This window comes from Cuculus canorus, chromosome 2 (genome assembly GCF_017976375.1).
Source record: "Cuculus canorus isolate bCucCan1 chromosome 2, bCucCan1.pri, whole genome shotgun sequence".
Lineage (NCBI taxonomy): Eukaryota > Metazoa > Chordata > Aves > Cuculiformes > Cuculidae > Cuculus > Cuculus canorus.
Window position 1 is genome coordinate 50,827,011 of NC_071402.1, and position 18,722 is coordinate 50,845,732.

The 18,722-nt window shown below is 40.2% G+C and overlaps 1 protein-coding gene across 3 annotated transcripts in view; it reads left to right on the forward strand.

Moving 5' to 3' along the window:
* Positions 1–18,722, forward strand: part of ROCK1 (Rho associated coiled-coil containing protein kinase 1) — a 96,343-nt gene that overhangs the window by 37,827 nt on the left and 39,794 nt on the right. For all 3 annotated transcript variants that reach the window (XR_008448399.1, XM_009565146.2, XM_054057532.1), the window contains exons 5-12: positions 484–659; positions 3,008–3,092; positions 8,433–8,577; positions 8,870–9,008; positions 9,883–9,974; positions 10,202–10,361; positions 14,007–14,073; positions 17,343–17,431. Coding sequence is in view for 2 of the 3 variants with exons in the window: in XM_009565146.2 (XP_009563441.2) it covers positions 484–659; positions 3,008–3,092; positions 8,433–8,577; positions 8,870–9,008; positions 9,883–9,974; positions 10,202–10,361; positions 14,007–14,073; positions 17,343–17,431 (953 nt within the window). In the remaining variant the exon portion in view is untranslated. The remainder of the gene's footprint in view (positions 1–483; positions 660–3,007; positions 3,093–8,432; positions 8,578–8,869; positions 9,009–9,882; positions 9,975–10,201; positions 10,362–14,006; positions 14,074–17,342; positions 17,432–18,722) is intronic.

Genomic DNA, 18,722 nt, shown 5'->3' on the forward strand with positions numbered 1-18,722 from the left:
GATATATTTTTAGTTAGTTGCTTAAAATTTAAGCTCGCTTTCTAAACAATACATACATTGACAATAGAATAATAAATATTTAGTTGTAGCACAAAGAGAATTGGGCAGATGTTTGCAATGGAGTGGTTTCATGTTTATGTATTTGTCAACCAGCATCCTGGTGAATAAGGAAGCATTTTGTCCTCTTATGCAATGAGTATTCTTTGAAATTATCTCAAAATTTATTACACCACTTCCACTAATCTTAATTTATAACCAGGACTCTACTCCTTCCATTGTAATATAAAGAGGCGGAAGATCTGGCTGAAGTTTACTCTAGAGATTAATTCCTTTTTAGGAGGTCTACTGGATGATGCGAAGTTGTAGCAATTCTGTTAGTCTATTAATCAGTTTGTACATAAATTCCTTTGATTTGCAGTGTGCAAAAGATTAAAGATAACTAGAACATTCAGTTACTTGTTTTTTGTTTATTTCTTTTTACAGTTATTCTATGCATTCCAAGATGACCGTTACCTTTACATGGTGATGGAATACATGCCTGGTGGGGACCTTGTGAATTTAATGAGCAACTATGATGTTCCAGAGAAATGGGCAAGATTTTATACTGCTGAAGTTGTACTTGCATTAGATGCAATTCACTCAATGGGTTTTATACACAGGTGAAAAAGAAAAGAAGTGTTGTTATATAGTGTTGTTTTGTTCCTGATGCTGCTAGAGTGACTTCAGTTTTCTTTTTGATACTTGAAGTTTTATCTGTTGTTTCCTTTCAGTTGTGTTAACTAGGAACAGAATAATAATTTTTTCAACAGCAAATGTAGGAAGAGTTTGCAGAAGGCATAGTATATGAATTCTTAATTTGCCATTTAGCCAGAAAATCAGTGTTAACATATAGGCTTTTGCAAAAAAGCGAAAGCGAATTAAAACAACTATAAATCCATTGCTTGAGTAGGACCTAGAGCATCATAAATTACATAACTATGCTGCATCTAATGGATAAATTGTCTGGCTGAATCATCCGTTTGTACATGTGTATTGCAAGATTCAGGAAGCAGGCATTAGAGTTGCCAGCATCAAGGTTTTCTCCCCTGAAAATGTAGATTATTTTGACACCAGCAGGTTTTCTTTTTGATTTGTTTTCCACTGGAGTTAGTCTGTTCAAATCTGAGGAATGAAAGGAAACTGATGAAAATGCAGGCCCACTCCTTAATGGATCAGGCACCCAGTGAAAAAGGATGTGAAAAAGGACATGAAAATGACTGAAGCTGCTGCCTTTCCCTCAGCCTTTGTTGATAAGATCTGCTTTCAGGCCTCTCAGGGCCCTGTGCGGAGTGGTGGAGCTTGGGAAAGTGAAGCATTACTGTGGCAGACGAAGATCAAGCTGAGCCCCAGTTATGCAAACTGGAAATACACGTGTCTAAGGTGCTAGGTGGGTCATGAAGGAGCTGGCCAGTATCCTTATGGTGCTGCTGTCTGTCACCTTTGAAAGGCCGTGGCAGTTGGGAGATTCCCTATGATTGAAAAGAAGCAAAGGAAGCGCAAGGAGGGGAGGATCAGAGAAACTGCAGGCTGCAGCCTAAGGGCATTCTTTGGGAATTTTATGAGTAAATTCTCGGAAAACTATTTTCCAAACGGGAGAGTGATTTGGAGCAGTCTGCATGGATTTACCAAGGGCAGAGAATGCCTTAGCAAACACTGTTAAAATGACTTTGATGTGATGACGGTCTCCACTGATGAGAGGAGGGAAGCATGTGTTGTTTGTCTGTAATTTAGCAAGGCTTTTCATGTAGCCATATTAGAAAGATACGGTTTGAATAGATAGAACAAGGGGTTGTGCTCAGTAGTGCAACATCCAGCCAACAGTCAGCCACCAGTGATCCTGAGAGCATTGATACTGAAGTCAGTACTGTGTTTTCATTCACAACCAAAGCAGTGATCAGATGAGACAGAAAGCTTCAGTCATCAGCTGCCCAGTCGGACTTTATATAAAAGGTGGAGGCAGACTTGACGTTGCACACCAAAAAGATGAAAGACAGTGGATGACACAAGTTGCAGCAAAGGAGTATCTAGCTCTTCATTAGGAAATATTTTTCCACTGTGAGGATGGTCAAATAGCAGAAGAGAATCCTAGAGTGGTTGTGGAATCTCCGTCTTTGAAAAAAATTATAAATTTGACTGGATTTGACCCTGAAAAACCTAATAAAACTTTGAAGTTGAATCTAACTTTGTTAACTGTACATTGATCAAGCAGTTGAACCAGGAGTGTTAAGAAAAAAACCCTCCCAACCAAAATTATTCCATTTCTACTGCATTTCGTTTCACAAAGTTTTCCTTAGAGGTCCCAGAAATATACTTTCTTCAGAAATCCGTGTTCCACTTTTGTAATAGTTGTTTCCAGCTGTAATATTAATTTGTGTCAGTATATTTAATAACATTAGATGTGATGAACTTTATCAGTTACTTCATGAAAAATTCTTATCTATAACAGAAGTACTTTGTGGAAAAGGACATAAGGCAGTACTCCTTTTGAGTCACTGAAAACTATTTGTTTACGTTGATAAAATTCTGAAAGTGACGTCCATTCGTTCCCTTAAAATAGAAGTGGTACAGAGAAGAAGTTATGTTTTCAAGGCTAACTCAGATAGCTAACTCAGAAACAGAATGGATTTTTTTTTTCTGTTGCTGGATCCTAGCAGAGAGGTACTTCGGCCTGCGAGTGTGTTTTCGGAAGTTGAGTTTCAAGATTAATCTCCACAAGTTTGTTAAATTTTGTGACTTAAGACTGTTTTCCCACATCCATTATATTTTTTTTAAATGTTGTATTTCAGCTGTCTGTGTGTTGGATGTGATACATGGAGAAAGCAGAAAAAAATTGAGTAAATAGTGGTGCTTTCATGTTGGTGCTTTTCCTTGCAATGCTGCATCTGAAAAATAGTTTACTTTTGTTTATTGTTTTCATAAGCTGGATTGATTTATTTGCATTTAAGCAAATATTTTTTTCTCCTTTCAGAGATGTGAAGCCTGATAATATGCTGCTAGATAAAGCTGGTCATTTAAAACTAGCAGATTTTGGTACTTGTATGAAGATGAACAAGGTAAACATGTTTTCAGTTTTGCTTTTCTGTTTGTGAAAGGAAAACAAGCTTAAAAGTGAAAAGAAAATAGATACTGGGAGCTTTTTAGCTAGATGAGAAGGGTCAAAAGTTCCACTCTGTTCCCATTATTATGCAAACTATTCAACGCCAATGCAGAAATGGTTCTTGAAGTGGGGACTGCACTGACTTCTTTTACATAGTGTGTCAGTAATGAAAGAATCAAAACTGATGTGCATACTGAATCCCAATTGTATTTATTAGCGATGTGCTGATGTAGGAAAAGGGTGAGTCTGGACGAAACAGGTTAAAGAATGTAATAAAATTATTTATTTTTAAAAATATATCCTAAGGTCACTAAAAAAATATGTTTACAACTGTTAAGCACTCTTGTTCCCTACACGAAACTCTGATTGGTTTGTGTCAGCCTAGACATTACAGGAGGAAAACAATATGAAAATATGTGATGCTTAACAGAGTCTGTGCAATGTGTATGTTATGTTCTCAACATATTCCAGTAGCTTTCAATAAATTACTGTATTTAGCTGCTTTGCCAAAAATAAAAGGCACCAATGAAAACCAAATACTGTTATGAGTACAAATGCAAGGAGTTGCCTCAAGTCACTAAAAGTACACTTCAGTGGAATAGCTGACACAGAATTTGCCCTTATTTTGACTTGATACAGGTTTATCCTTGACTGGCTTGTGTTTTTAACAGGAAGGAATTTTGAAACATAAATCACAGAATCACAGAATCACAAGGTTGGAAAGGACCCATTGGATCATCGAGTCCAACCGTTCCTAACACTCCCTAAACCATGTCCCTAAGTACTTCATCCACCCGTTCCTTAAACACCTCCAGGGAAGGCGACTCGACCACCTCCCTGGGCAGCCTGTGCCAGTACCCAATGACTCTTACTGTGAAGAATTTTTTTCTGATATCCAACCTGAACCTCCCCTGACGGAGCTTCAGGCCATTCCCTCTAGTCCTGTCCCCTGTCACTTGGGAGAAGAGGCCAGCTCCCTCCTCTCCACAACCTCCTTTCAGGTAGTTGTAGAGAGTAATAAGGTCTCCCCTCAGCCTCCTCTTCTCAAGGCTAAACAACCCCAGCTCTCTCAGCCGCTCCTAATAAGACTTGTTCTCCAGCCCCCTCACCAGCTTTGTTGCTCTTCTCTGGACACGCTCCAGAGCCTCAACATGCTTCTTGTGGTGAGGGGTCCAGAACTGAACACAGTACTCGAGGTGCGGTCTCACCAGTGCTGAGTACAGAGGGAGAATAACCTCCCTGGACCTGCTGGTGACCCCATTTCTGATACAAGCCAAGATGCCATTGGCCTTCTTGGCCACCTGGGCACACTGCTGGCTCATGTTCAGTCGGCTGTCAACCAGCACCCCCAGGTCCTTCTCTTCTGTGCAGCTCTCCAGCCATTCTTCCCCCAGTCTGTAGCGCTGCATAGGGTTGTTGTGCCCCAAGTGCAGGACCCGGCATTTGGTCTTGTTAAACCTCATCCCATTGGTCTCGGCCCAGCAGTCCAGCCTGTTCAGATCCCTTTGCAGAGCCTCCCTACCCTCCAGCAGGTCGACACTTCCTCCCAGCTTAGTGTCATCTGCAAACTTGCTGAGGGTGCACTCAATGCCTTCATCCAGGTCATTGATAAAGACATTGAACAGAGCTGGACCCAGTACTGAGCCCTGAGGAACTCCACTTGTGACTGGCCTCCAGCTGGAGTTAACTCCATTGACCACCACTCTCTGGGCCCGGCCATCCAACCAGTTTTCAACCCAGGAGAGTGTGCGCCTGTCCAGGCCAGAGGCTGACAGTTTCTGAAGCAGAATGCTGTGAGAAACTGTGTCAAAGGCTTTACTGAAGTCCAAGAAGACTACATCCACAGCCTTTCCCCCATCCAGTAGTTGAGTGATTTTGTCATAGAAGGTGATCAGGTTAGTTTGGCAAGATCTGCCTTTTGTAAACCCATGTTGACTGGGCCTGATCACCCGGTTCTCTTGCGTGTGCTTCATGATAGCACTCAAGATTACCTGTTCCATGACTTTCCCTGGCACTGAGGTGAGACTGACAGGCCTGTAGTTCCCCGGATCCTCTCTGCAACCCTTCTTGTATATGGGCACAACATCAGCCAGCCTCCAGTCTAGTGGAACTTCCCCAGTCAGCCAGGACCTCTGGAAGATGATGGATAGGGGTTTGGAAAGGACATCCGCCAGTTCCTTCAATACTCTTGGGTGGATCCCATCCGGCCCCATAGACTTGTGGACGTCTAGCTGGGCAAGCAAGTCTCTAACCGCCTCCTCTTGGATCACGGGAGCCTCAATCTGCCCCTCTAACTCTTGGATTTGTAAACAGAAGGAACAACTTTCTTTGCTATTAAAGACTGAGGCGAAGAAGGCATTAAGTACCTCAGCCTTGTCCTTATCCCCTGTCACTGTTATTCCTTCTGCATCCACTAGAGACTGGATATTCTCCCTCGTCCTCCTTTTCCTGTTAATGTACTTGTAGAAAGACTTTTTGTTGTCTTTCACAGACTTAGCGAGTTTTAATTCTAGTTGGGCCTTGGCCCTCCTGATTTTTTCCCTGCATGATCTCACTTCGTCCCTGTAGTCCACCCAAGATGCCTGTCCTTTCCTCCAGAGCACATAGAGCTTCTTTTTCTTATTGACGCATCTTGAGATCACCCTGCTCCACCAAGCTGGCTTTTCCCCCCGCCGGCTCCTTTTCCGGAACACAGGGATGGCCTGCTCTTGAGCTGATAGGATTTCATTTTTCAAGAGCGCCCAACCCTCATGGGCTCCCTTGCCCTGAAGGACTGTTTCCCACGGGACTTTGCTAATCAACCTTCTGAACAGGCCAAAGTCTGCCCTCTGGAAGTTTAATGTGACTGCTTTGCTAACCCCCTTCTTAATCCCACCTAGAACTGAAAACTCTATCATCTCATGATCACTTAATCCCAGGCGTCCTCCAACCGTCAAATCCCCAACAAGACCTTCCCTATTCACAAACAGCAGGTCTAGGAAGGCACCCTCCCTTGTTGGTTCGCTAACCAGTTGTGCAAGGAAGTTGTCTTCGATGCACTCCAGGAACCTCCTAGACTGTTTCCTTTCTGCTGTATTGTACTCCCAGCAGACATCCGGAAAGTTAAAGTCTCCCACAAGGACAAGAGGCAGAGATTTAGAGACTGTCCCCAGCTGTTTATAGAAGAGTTCATCAGCAGCTTCTTCTTGGCTGGGTGGTCTGTAACAGACTCCTATCACAAAGTCCCCTTTCTTGTGGGCTCCTCTGATTTTAACCCATAGGCACTCGATCCCGTCCTCACCGTAATCCAGTTCGAGAGTTTCAAAGCACTCTTTGACATAGAGGGCTACCCCGCCTCCTTTCCTACCCTTCCTGTCCCGCCTGAAGAGTTTATATCCCAACATAGCTGTAGTCCAGTTATGTGAGTCATCCCACCACGTTTCTGTGATGGCAATGACATCATAGTCACCTTGCCCTACAACAGCTTCCAGCTCATCCTTCTTATTGCCCATGCTGCGTGCATTGGTGTAAATGCACTTCAGCTGGGCTGATGAACCTTCAGCCCTCATAAAGGGAAGAGAGTTTATTCTCGATTGACTGGTCCTTGGAATAACTAATTCCACAGACCCAGTTTTATCCTTACTGTCCCCACTTATACTCGCCCTCACTTGCCCTGTTGTGGTGTACTGGTGGTCCTCTCCAGCACACCATTTCTCAGCCGCTGGTTTCCCACTTCCAGGCTCATTCCCAACTAGCCTGGTCTCCTCCCCTTCCCCCTTCACATCTAGTTTAAAGCTCTATTTAAGAGCCTAACCAGATTTTTAGAGATAACTTTAGTTCCCCTTCGAGACAAGTATGACCCATCCCTAGTAAGAAAACCTGGGGGTGGGTGGGTCACCCCATGATCAAAGAAGCCAAAGCCTCTCTCCTCACACCAGGCTCGGAGCCAGGCATTAATCATCTGTACGTTCCTGACTTCCTGCTCCATATTCCTTAGTATTGGGATGGAGCTAAACACCACTTGCGCTCCAGAGCCCTCAATCATCTTCCCTAAATCCCTGAAGTCTCTTTTGATGGCTTTCAGCTTTCTGCGCTGTAAGTCATCATTACCTATTTGAAATACTAAGAGGGGATAGTAATCCGTTTCCTTCACCAAGGACGGGAGTTTTCTATTGATATCCCTCACCGAAGCCCCCGGCAAGCAGCAGACCTCCCTGTGGAGCGGGTCCGGTCTGCAGATGGGACCCTCCATTCCTTTAAGAAGGGAATCCCCTAAGACGATCACTCTCCTCTTTTTCTTGACAGAGGATAAAGAAACATTATCCTAGCATTTCAGCTGCTATAGCCAGAAATGAAAAGAAAAAAGAAAATATTATGAAACTTTGCTGTTTATTAGCATTACAGAAGTAAACTTGCATCAAAAACGCTTTATATTTTATGCTGTTCTGAACAAAGCTGACTGAGTAGCCTTGAGCCTAGTCCTGAGTTCCTCTAATTTTTTGAAAGAGAAAGGTTATTCTTTGGGAGAGAAGCTGTTCAGCATAGGACCTTAATTAAGGTGCATTCTGGATGTGCTCCATATGCAACCGAGAATTATATTTGTTATATTTACTTAGTTGTGTATTTTTATGCAGGGTTTTCTACTGATCCATTTCTAGGAATGGCTTAGGATTATTTCAGAAATGCCTGAATGGCACTGGCAAGTGGCACGTGGTTGCAGCTTCAGCATTCTAGATGCCAGCTCCAGTGTGACTGATCTGTTCTGCAAGCCCTTTCTCAGGGACATGAGAAACATCAAACGTTTTCCTCACCTGTTACCTGTTTTGAAGTCTGTATACTTAGAGTTTCAAGGCGCCGTCTACATTTAGACTTGCTGGCATTAAGTATATTGGGTCAGAGGTGAAAAAAAATGCCCTTTAGCTGATCCTGTCATCAAATTCCTGATGGCGACCCATTAATGCTAACAGAGGAACTTCCCTTATTTATGGTACATCCTGTCAGAATATGACATATACTGGCAGAATCAGGAGAGGCTGTGCAGTGTTTACAGGAACAAGATGCAATTCTGATTACTTCTTGGACCTTAAGCTGAGGTTTTTAAACTAACTTTTGCTGTGTTAGACAAATCTAGTGCTTTGTTCTGGACTTGGTACCTTATAATTAAAAATGTTAAAATTTCCATTCGAAAAAGAACATCTGTTCAACAATGGAAGTTGATGTTGATCTATTGATGTTGCTTAGGCTGCATAAACTCTTGGAAATGGCTTGCAATTTTGGGTCTTATATTTGGGCCTGGGTGTTTTCCTCCTGTTTATAGGAAGGTATGGTACGATGTGATACGGCTGTGGGAACACCAGACTATATCTCTCCTGAAGTATTGAAGTCCCAGGGTGGCGATGGTTATTATGGACGAGAATGCGACTGGTGGTCAGTTGGAGTCTTTTTGTATGAGATGCTTGTAGGTGAGTTGTAGGATGATCAGAATTGACTGCACTGCTTAACTGGACTCTTATTTTAAAAACACTGTTGTTTTTAACTGTTCAGCTTATTACTCTTCTGCCATAAGCTGTGGTTTACTGATCATGGGTTTTACAGAATATGTTTTAGAAATATGCTGACAGAGTTGTCAAGCATTTGTCCTTGCCACTTGTTCACTTAGTTGCTCGTATTGTTGTGTACGTAGTTCGAATATTGTAAATCAGTTCTACTGTACTTTTGATCTGCTTTTTAATTTTTGCATTGCTGCTTTTTCAGGTGATACACCATTTTATGCAGATTCTTTGGTTGGGACATACAGTAAGATCATGAACCATAAGAATTCCCTAACATTCCCTGATGACAATGACATTTCTAAAGAGGCAAAAAACCTTATTTGTGCCTTTTTAACTGATAGGTAAGATTTAAACTTTACTCAAAATGAAAGTAAGCCTTCATTAAGAGTATTTCTTCTCATGTTGAAGAACATGTGTGTAGATAGATATATAGTGTAGACTTCTGAATTGTTCAACAGAAGTGAGTATTTGGGAGAGGACTCACCAGTGGTCACTGCTGCTCTTTATGGTGATAGCATGTATACCGGGGGAAGGGAAGTACTGCTACTGTAGGTGTGTCTGCCTTATAAATTTAGTTTGAATAGGCAGTGTTGCTCCATAGTAACAGCTACTGTTAACTTGGTCTGTGTTGCACAGTGTTGAGGGGCATGCAAAACAGATTCCTTTTCAGTGAAGGTAAAGCAAAAGGTGCATTTCAGGAGAGCCCCAAACTCATTCCCAGCTCTAAGTGGGCATTCCAAATAAGAATAGAGTCAGCTCAAGGGTAACTCATCTGAAATGTGGATGTTAGGTCTGTTTTACTTTGTGACTACACTCGTGTCATACCACACTACTTATTAGTGTAAGCGTAACCTTTGCTTGAGAACTAGTGCTAATGAAGGAGGAGGGGTCTGCTGCACTTGGTGAGCTGCATGGGATTCAAACACCAGCAGGAACTCCTATTAAAAGTAGAACTTAGCTGCTGCTTGGCAGCTGCCTAGCCAATCTGTGATGGTACAAACAGTAGCAGCAGGATTTCTTATGGACCAGACTTAAAGCCAGACTGTGTTCTGAAATGTAGATATCTTCATATGAAAACTTTGAGATATGTCTGTTTCTTACCTTAGTTTGAGAGTAATTTATTATCTTGGTTGTATGATTATGCCTTAGAAAAGAGTCTTTGCTTCAGAACAATTCATGTAGTCTTCCATGCTTAACCTGAACACTCTTTAACAGGGAAGTGAGGCTAGGACGAAACGGCGTAGAAGAAATTAAACGACACCTTTTCTTCAAAAATGATCAGTGGGCATGGGAAACTCTGAGAGACAGTAAGTATAATGATTTTCTCAGACACCATGATCTGTCTTAATTATGTATTATGTTAGCAAAAGGACCGACATATTTTATTTTAATTGAATTTGAATTTTTATTTAATTTCTACTAAGGAAGGTGATTTCTAAGACACCAAAGAGAAATTCCTCCCCCAAACAAATTCTTGATTGTGTCATTTGAGTAATACAGTGGTCATTATTGTACCATCCTGCTTTTTTTCTAGCTGTAGCACCAGTTGTGCCTGACTTAAGCAGTGACATTGACACTAGTAATTTTGATGATCTGGAAGAAGACAAAGGAGAGGAAGAAACATTTCCTATACCAAAAGCATTTGTGGGAAACCAGCTTCCTTTTGTAGGATTTACGTACTACAGCAACCGTCGGTATGTATGCAGAAAGCAAGCTAATGGTGTATTCTTTGGTTGACACTGCTTCTGACTCTTACTAAACAGTATTTTGATAAAAGTCTTTTCAGAGTCTTATTAATGATTCCGAATCCTAATAAATTGTACTTTTATGATGCTTCAGTAATGATAACCAGTACTGCTAGCCATTAATACCTTAAAATATCACACTAAATTTATGGATGTCTTATTCTCCACTAAGAACATCATATAGTGATGCTGCAGAAGCTAAACAAGAAAAATCCACTGTCGCCACTACTGAGCAGAGCTGCCTGCAGGGCACTGGATTATGTGTTTAGAGTCATGAATTGGGGATACAAACATCACTTTGTTTGACTACAAATACTGTTCCTAAGCTTTATATGAACATTCCATACTTTACATCAGTGGTTTAGTGTGTGATAAATTAAACTTTAGGTTACCAGTATTTTCTAATTGCCTGTTACCTGCTTCATAATTTTTCATTTTTTTTCTGAAGTACTCATCTGCTGCAGAGTGAAACTGTGATGCTTTACAGTTTTCGCTGTTGCTTAGAAGTCTTTAAATGATATCGATTGAAATTATATTAATTCATGCTTTTAACAGTCATTATTCATAGAATCATAGAATCATAGAATCATAGAATCACCAGGTTGGAAAGGACCCACTGGATCATCGAGTCCAACCATTCCTAACACTCCCTTAAACCATGTCTCTAAGCACTTCATCAACCTGTTCCTTAAACACCTCCAGGGAAGGTGACTTGACCACCTCCCTGGGCAGCCTGTTCCAGTGCCCGATGACTCTTTCTGTGGAGAATTTTTTTCTGATATCCAGCCTGAACCTCCCCTGGTGGAGCTTCAGGCCATTCCCCCTTGTCCTGTCCTCAGCCACTTGGGAGAAGAGGCCAGCTCCCTCCTCTCCACAGTAGAGAGCAACTACTACAGTAGTTGTAGAGAGCAATAAGGTCTCCCCTCAGCCTCCTCTTCTTCAGGCTAAACAACCCCAGCTCTCTCAGCCGCTCCTCATAAGTCTTGTTCTCCAGCCCCCTCCCCAGCTTCGTTGCTCTTCTCTGGACACGCTCATTATTATTGTAGGCACTGTGGATTGTGATATCTACATTCAAAAATCTCAGTAACTTTTTCTTACTTTGAAAGCTGCTTTTGATTATTTTGAAAGCTGCTTTTGATTATATTTTGATTAAGCTGCTGGGTCACCAGCAGGTCCAGGGAGGTTATTCTCCCTCTGTACTCGGCACTGGTGAGACCGCACCTCGAATACTGTGTTCAGTTCTGGGCCCCTCACCACAAGAAGGATGTTGAGGCTCTGGAGCGTGTCCAGAGAAGAGCAACAAAGCTGGTGAGGGGGCTGGAGAACAAGTCTTATGAGGAGCGGCTGAGAGAGCTGGGGTTGTTTAGCCTTGAGAAGAGGAGGCTGAGGGGAGACCTTATTACTCTCTACAACTACCTGAAAGGAGGTTGTGGAGAGGAGGGAGCTGGCCTCTTCTCCCAAGTGACAGGGGACAGGACTAGAGGGAATGGCCTGAAGCTCCGTCAGGGGAGGTTCAGGTTGGATATCAGAAAAAAATTCTTCACAGTAAGAGTCATTGGGTACTGGAACAGGCTGCCCAGGGAGGTGGTCGAGTCGCCTTCCCTGGAGGTGTTTAAGGAACGGGTGGATGAAGTACTTAGGGACATGGTTTAGGGAGTGTTAGGAACGGTTGGACTCGATGATCCAATGGGTCCTTTCCAACCTTGTGATTCTGTGATTCTGTGATTCTGTGATTCTAGTAGACCATGTCAGATAGAGACTATTAGTTTTAGTAGCATTTCTGAATGAGAAGGCCTTATAGGAAACAAATCTGTTTTTCATCCTTGGATAGAAGACGAACCACTTTTCCAAGCCTGTGGTGAAATTCTTTCCATCTCTGCAAAGAGATGGATTTTTTGTTGCTTTCTGGATAGCGAGGCGTGGAAGGACTTGCAAGCTTTGCATACAATTTGTGTGAATTCAGCAGTTCAGGAATTTCATCTACTGTTGTGATTTTAGTCTGATTTTAGAAAGTCTAAATTCTTGCATTGCAGGAAGATTTTGGAATATATTATCGAAAGTAGGATATAGAAGCTTGTTTATAACTGAATTTCTTCTATCTGCCTCTTCCTTCTTGGGGAACAGTGTGAGGAGTTTGGAGAACTAAGTGGCTGTGTTTTGCTGTCATTGAACAATTCTGCTACTAAATGCTATGATAACTTTGTAGGCTTACTATAACTAAAAAGCTGTCCTAGAATTGAATTCTGTCCCATAATACTCTGCTGGTTTGATAGTCTTGAAAGTCTGAAGTGACCATTCATACTTGCTAAACCTGTATTCCTAACTTTTACTCCCTTTTTGTATTGAAAATAGTTCAAGCATTTAAAAAATCGCGTATTTAGAAAAAAATTGCACGTTTCTTTCACCCTGTCCTTCAGTTTCATCTTATTCATGTGTGCTGCATAGTTTAAGGAAACGGAAATCTAGGAAAATGATGTGACTTCTGCCTTTAAAGGAAGTAGTACAATCTTTCAGTATACAATGCTGTGATCTCATTGTTTACAAACTAGGAAATATGGTTGTTTATTGTTGAATTTCACCTACAACACAGATTTCAGAAAGCAGCTGAGAACTTTGCAGCCCTGTCTGTCTTGTGTGTTCTCTTCTGGATTCTGATGGAGCTAGTACTGTGCCTGTTTAAATGCCATGTTTTCACTGCTCAACAGCCCTGATGTGGTGGCAGGCCCCTTTCTGTAGGAAACTTCCATTTCCTCTTTGTAATTTCATTGTCTGAAAGCAGTTTTGATATTTAATTTGACGATAGCTTTGGAGATGTCTTTGATTTACCCTCCTTGATCTTTTGGAGAGGTTTTTGTATATGTGAAAATATGCATATGAATCAAAAAAGAGGATGCGTCCATCTTCCTCAGTTCACATGTTGAAAAGTTTTTCCTCACGTGATCTGATGCAGTTAGAGACTCTTTACGTCTGTCTAGATCAGTTATCACGCCAAGAATATCACATTGAATACCAAAGGAATTTAAAGACAGTAATTTGTATTTATTTGCTTGACTTTTCAGAATCAAGACAAATCAAAATTTTAGGTATATTTAGAAAACACTTACGTAAAACAAGAACACTGGCTTCAGGGCAAACTTTTTGTGTGTGGAACTCTTAGTAACTCGGTTGGAAGTTACACAATCTCTACAGAGTTCACTTCATTGCTGTTACTTGCTGCATAAGTGCCTGAGTAAATATTTACAGGATGGAAGCCAATAGCACTGTTGTAACCATGGAAAGCAAAGATTTTTTTAATGGCTATTGAAAAAAAGAAAAGTGGTTCTATTAGTATTTGGCAGAAATCCTTTTCTCTAAAGGTCTACTGCAGCTTTCTACTTCCCCCTTACAATAAATTCTGTGAGTTTGTCAATTAAATGTTAAGATATAATAAATAAAGAAATTTAAAAATCTGATTTTGTTACTATTTGATTATTTACATTTTGGAGAAAAAGAATTTGGGGATTATTCTAGGATGATTCTGTTTGTTTGGGGTTTTTTTTAATAAACTTGCTTTTAAACATCTGTTAAAATCAAACTTTTTAAATGTCATTACAGGTATTTAGCTGTCTCTGCAGAAAATTCCAATGATAACAGAACAGGTTCCAGTGTGGATAAAAGTGTGGTAAGTTTCACCCATTTTCAGCTTTGTTGGATCCTAGTAAAGAACCTGTTGCATATATGGGAATAAACTGGCTGAGTTCTAAATATCTAAATATCTCAAATTATTTTAGCACTTGGAATATGGGAAATCAATGAATAATTTTAACTGTTTAGTTGAAAGTTACTGAAGTTATTGGAAAAGCAGAATTTCATACAACATTGGTTTTCCTGAAGCGGGATAAAATAGCTGAAATTACATACTCTTTTTCAGAATGTGTTTGTGCAGTGTTTTTAAAGTGTCTTATCAGTCCCAGGTGTCTGCTGGCTTTGTGGCAATCGTGGAGTCTGGATGTGAGTGTAACGGGAAGCTTGGGCTTCCCTTTGCCAGCTTAACACTGGGGCTGGGCTTCCTTTACACTAAGTGAGAGGTGGCAGATTATGTATCAAGCTCGGGTATTGTGCTGCTTCCTAAGGGTGTCCCATAAGCTGATGGGATTTGGGGCACGGAGCATCTGCATTTATAGAGCAGTTCACCTAGCAAGAGATGTCCTGGAATTCTTTCAGTTACTGCTTCCCTAACTTCTTGGCTGTCAGGTTTCAAGGAAGCTGCACTGAGGTATTGGAACAAGACCTGTTTGGATTCTGTCTTAAGTTCTAGTGTAAATCAAGATGTTCTTTTAAAGTGGTTGGGTATTTTACAAATTACATTCTTTTGACAAGAAAAACGCTTGTCAAAAAAATTGGTAATTAACTCTAAAATAAATCATCTTAGCTTTGACTGTGGTTTACTCTGTTAGTATTTTGTTCTGTTATGTCTTTCATCTGAAGCAGAAGAGAAGCAGGTATCAATGCATGTTCCCTTTTCTCATAAACTTGCAATATAAAAGTGTTGATGGTACATGGTATTACCTGGAGAAAATTTGTAAAGGACGGGGAACTGACTGTGTAGTTTATTGGCCTAACTGAAGTTATTAAGCACTGAAGTGTCTTCGTTTCTTTATGTGTGTTAGTATGTTCCCATAAATCTTCTTTTCCTCATAAGTGTTTGGCTGTTGATATGGTAAAATTAAAACTGAAGCCAGACTTTCAAATATTTGCAGATACTTAAAGCTCTATGCTAGCATTTGGTTGACTTGGAAGAATTACTGAATGGAATTGGCATAATTAGTGGGACACAGGCACCTGCATGTAGTTAGGGATGCCTCAGGAGTCCTGTCTGTATTATCAGCTGTTTTTGAATGGCTCCTGATTTTAACAATTTTGGGAGGTGACGCTCTTGATGGATATGAGTGATATAGAAAGATTTAAATAAATGTTAAGTCTTTACTACAAGATATTTTCACCCCACAGTTCTTTCTCAGCTGTTTTTCTTTCATTACATGCTGCAATGAAAACGGTAATGTTGATACATCGTTAGCAAATAAGTTCTGGAAATGTAGCACAAGATGTTGCCTGGTCTGCCTGCATTTTGTCTTGGTGCTGTCTTTGGGAGGGACTGGGTGCCAGAAATTTCCAAGAAATTTGTTGGAGAACAGAAGAATTAAAAGTCCTTTAACTGACTTTCACACCTCTTTGAAGATATTTTTTACTTTGGTTTAGTGCTACCATAACCATCTGTTAACAGTTCAGCTATTAAGAAAGAGTGGATTAATGGAATATTTTGCACTGGGTCTTCAGTGTTCTTCATTTTTCAGGGTGCAGAACCAGACACACTGTGCAGTGATGATAAAAATAAACAAGTATGGCAGTTCCAGAGAGATTTTTCTTGGCTTTTCTGTTGTAGGCGGGCTTTTCCATGTTCCTTTTTTTCCCCACCTCCTACTCAAAATGGAAACCAAGAAGAAACTAAAACATAAAGGAGTGCTTTTATGCTGAGTTAGTTGTAACAGAATTTTCTTAAGGTATTATTTAGTCTATTGATATCTGATTGTGCAGAACTTCTCTGGAAGTCTAATATAATAATACTGCTCAGCAAGCTTAGGCCCATTGGGGTACAGCACTACAAAAGCATCGAGAGACAGAAAAAAGCAAGAAGAGTCAATTGAGATCCAAACTATTAGGAGTCAGCGCAGAAATACCTCAGTTGCCAGATGTCTTTTTGGACCTGTTCCTCATCTATCCCATTTAGTTCCCCTATGCAGTCTGGAAGGACTGTAAAAGGAGTAACCACAAAGTGAGAGAGCAATTATGTTGAACTTCTTTATAGAATCATAGAATTGCTCGCTTGGAAAAGTGATTTGAGATCATCAAGTTTATCCTTTATTTTTGTGCATTAGCTGTGGTCCCTTTTTTCTAAAGTGAGAGCTAGCCTCGAAATAGTCTGTCTTCTTGCTTTGTTTCTCAGCAGTTCATACCAAGCAGATAAATGTGTTGTGTACTGGGCCTCCTTCCTTTTTCCTCAAAGTTTAGATTTAGAGGTCATCTCTGTGTTTTTTTTATTCCATGTCTCACCTGCGTGGTGTTATGTTGTATGTCACACCAGTAATTGGTTTTCCAGAGCTATTCTATAAGTGCTGAGAAATCTATTTCTTCTGGTATTTCCTTGCTCTCTCAAAGCTTTGTGATAGGTAGTGGTAAATATATAAATAGAGCAGTGAATATATAAAATACGTAGTTTCCGGTTAGTTCCTAGTCACCCTGTCTGTGTTCTTCCTCTGGAAACCTCAGAGCAGCTTAAGAACATGAAAAAAAGAAAGAAAAAGGAGGAAATGAGAAGGGATGCCCAGTTCTTGAGAGCACCCGAGTTGCTTTATTCCTACTACAGTGGAAAGGAGAACAGATTGAAAGTAGGAAGTGAATAAGTAGATCTTAAGAGCATTTTCCCCCCATTGCTAATAACTGACAGGCCTGGTTCTGCTTCCTGAACTCGAGAGCCTGAAGGCGTGTTGCAAAATACACCTGGTGGTTCATGCGAGAAGAAGAAATTTTGAGAGTAGTTAAAATAGGTTCTTATATCTTTGCAGTAATATCTTTAATCTGATTCTGAAGATACCTAAAATAAGGAAGATTTGACTTGACGTAATTTGATGAATTTTGATGGAACTATTCAGAACCTTGAAATTTTATGTGATTTCAAGTGATAAAACTGAGTAAAATGAAAGTTGTTTCTTGTTATTAAGTTTTTTAGATTTTTTGGGGTGGGGAAGTCACATTTTAATAAGGTAAAAATGTACTGTTTAGATAGAAGTGAGCAGGCTGTGATATAACACAAGCAACGCAATATTCTGAAGTACATTTTTTAAGTTTTAAAATTTAATGCACGTTCTTTCTTGTACAAATATATATTTAAAGATGGAAAATATGCAGAAGATGATCTATGAGTTGGAAGAACAACTGCATAATGAAATGCAGTTGAAAGATGAAATGGAGCAAAAGTGCAGGTGAGACTTTGAACTTTAATTGTTTACATAATTTAAATACATCTTACACTTCAGTTTTGTATTAGTACTTCAGGGATTACCAGAATAACAGTAAGAATGGTACTGTAGTTCTCCAAGGGAGTCCCAGGCATGGGCTTAAGTAATTCTGAGGCAGTATTTGAATGGTTTTCCTGAATCTAGTATGTATAAAATGTTTTTTTTTCACTGGCACCTGCATAAGACATAACCTTTCTGAAAACTTGAATGTTTGAGATTGAATTCAGTACTTTGCATTCAGATGTTGTATTGTCAGAGGTACTCAATGATCATGCTGATTTTTTTAAAAACATAAAATAGTGTATATATGGCACATATTGGATTATTAAATTAACCGTCTGGTTTCTAAATACATGGTACTTGTTGGAAAATCACATTCCTTTTTTTTCTTGTGGCTGTTAGGTAAGAACAACTATTTGCTTTCTAAAGTCATGTTTCTACCATGTTGAAGAAGTACCTATGTAAGAATTTGCCCGTTTCTTGCAGCTACGCATACAGGCGAACATTTGGGCTTCTTTTCTGATAGGCAGAATCTTTTACTCAGATTCATGCAAGCTAAATTCCTCATCAATTATTTTCTCCTGAATTCTTTTCCTGAACGCCTAAATAAAGTCATAAGGCAGCAGTAGGTATAGGATTTAGGAAGAATTTAGGCTTGTGAATGAGAACTGAAGTCAGTAGCTGTACAAGTCACTTATGTGGGAGCTGGTAGCCAGAATAGTCCAGTGGGAATATAGTGTGTGTGACACTGCACTGTTGCTTAAACACAGCTTCACTGTTTCCGTGTTCCGATTGCTTTCCACGAGCAGAACATACTTTGCTGAAAAGATAATTTGGTAACTGTCTTCTTGCAGTACTATTGAAGTTGTCAGAGCACAACAGTGTGTCTTCTGATATGTCATACCATTTAATTAGTAGATGGGATATATTGCTGTAACTGCTGCTTATTGTACCTGCCAGGTAAAATTGTCTAGGTCCTTTCTGTTATCTCTTTGAAGAGGGATAGCTGGCTACAAAAATGCAATGGATGTGTCAGTGTTATTGCCAGTTAACTGTGGTATTGTGCACTTAACCTCACTCTCTCTGTACTACTGTGTTCTAATACATTGCTTCAACAGAGAGATTTTTAAATAATATTATTCCAATATTGTTATCCATAGTAGGAAACTGCCTGCTGTTGAAATAATGAACCATTTTTAGGTGTTTGGAAAGTTAAATAGAGGAGAATTTAGCAGTTCACCAGCGTGTTCTAATT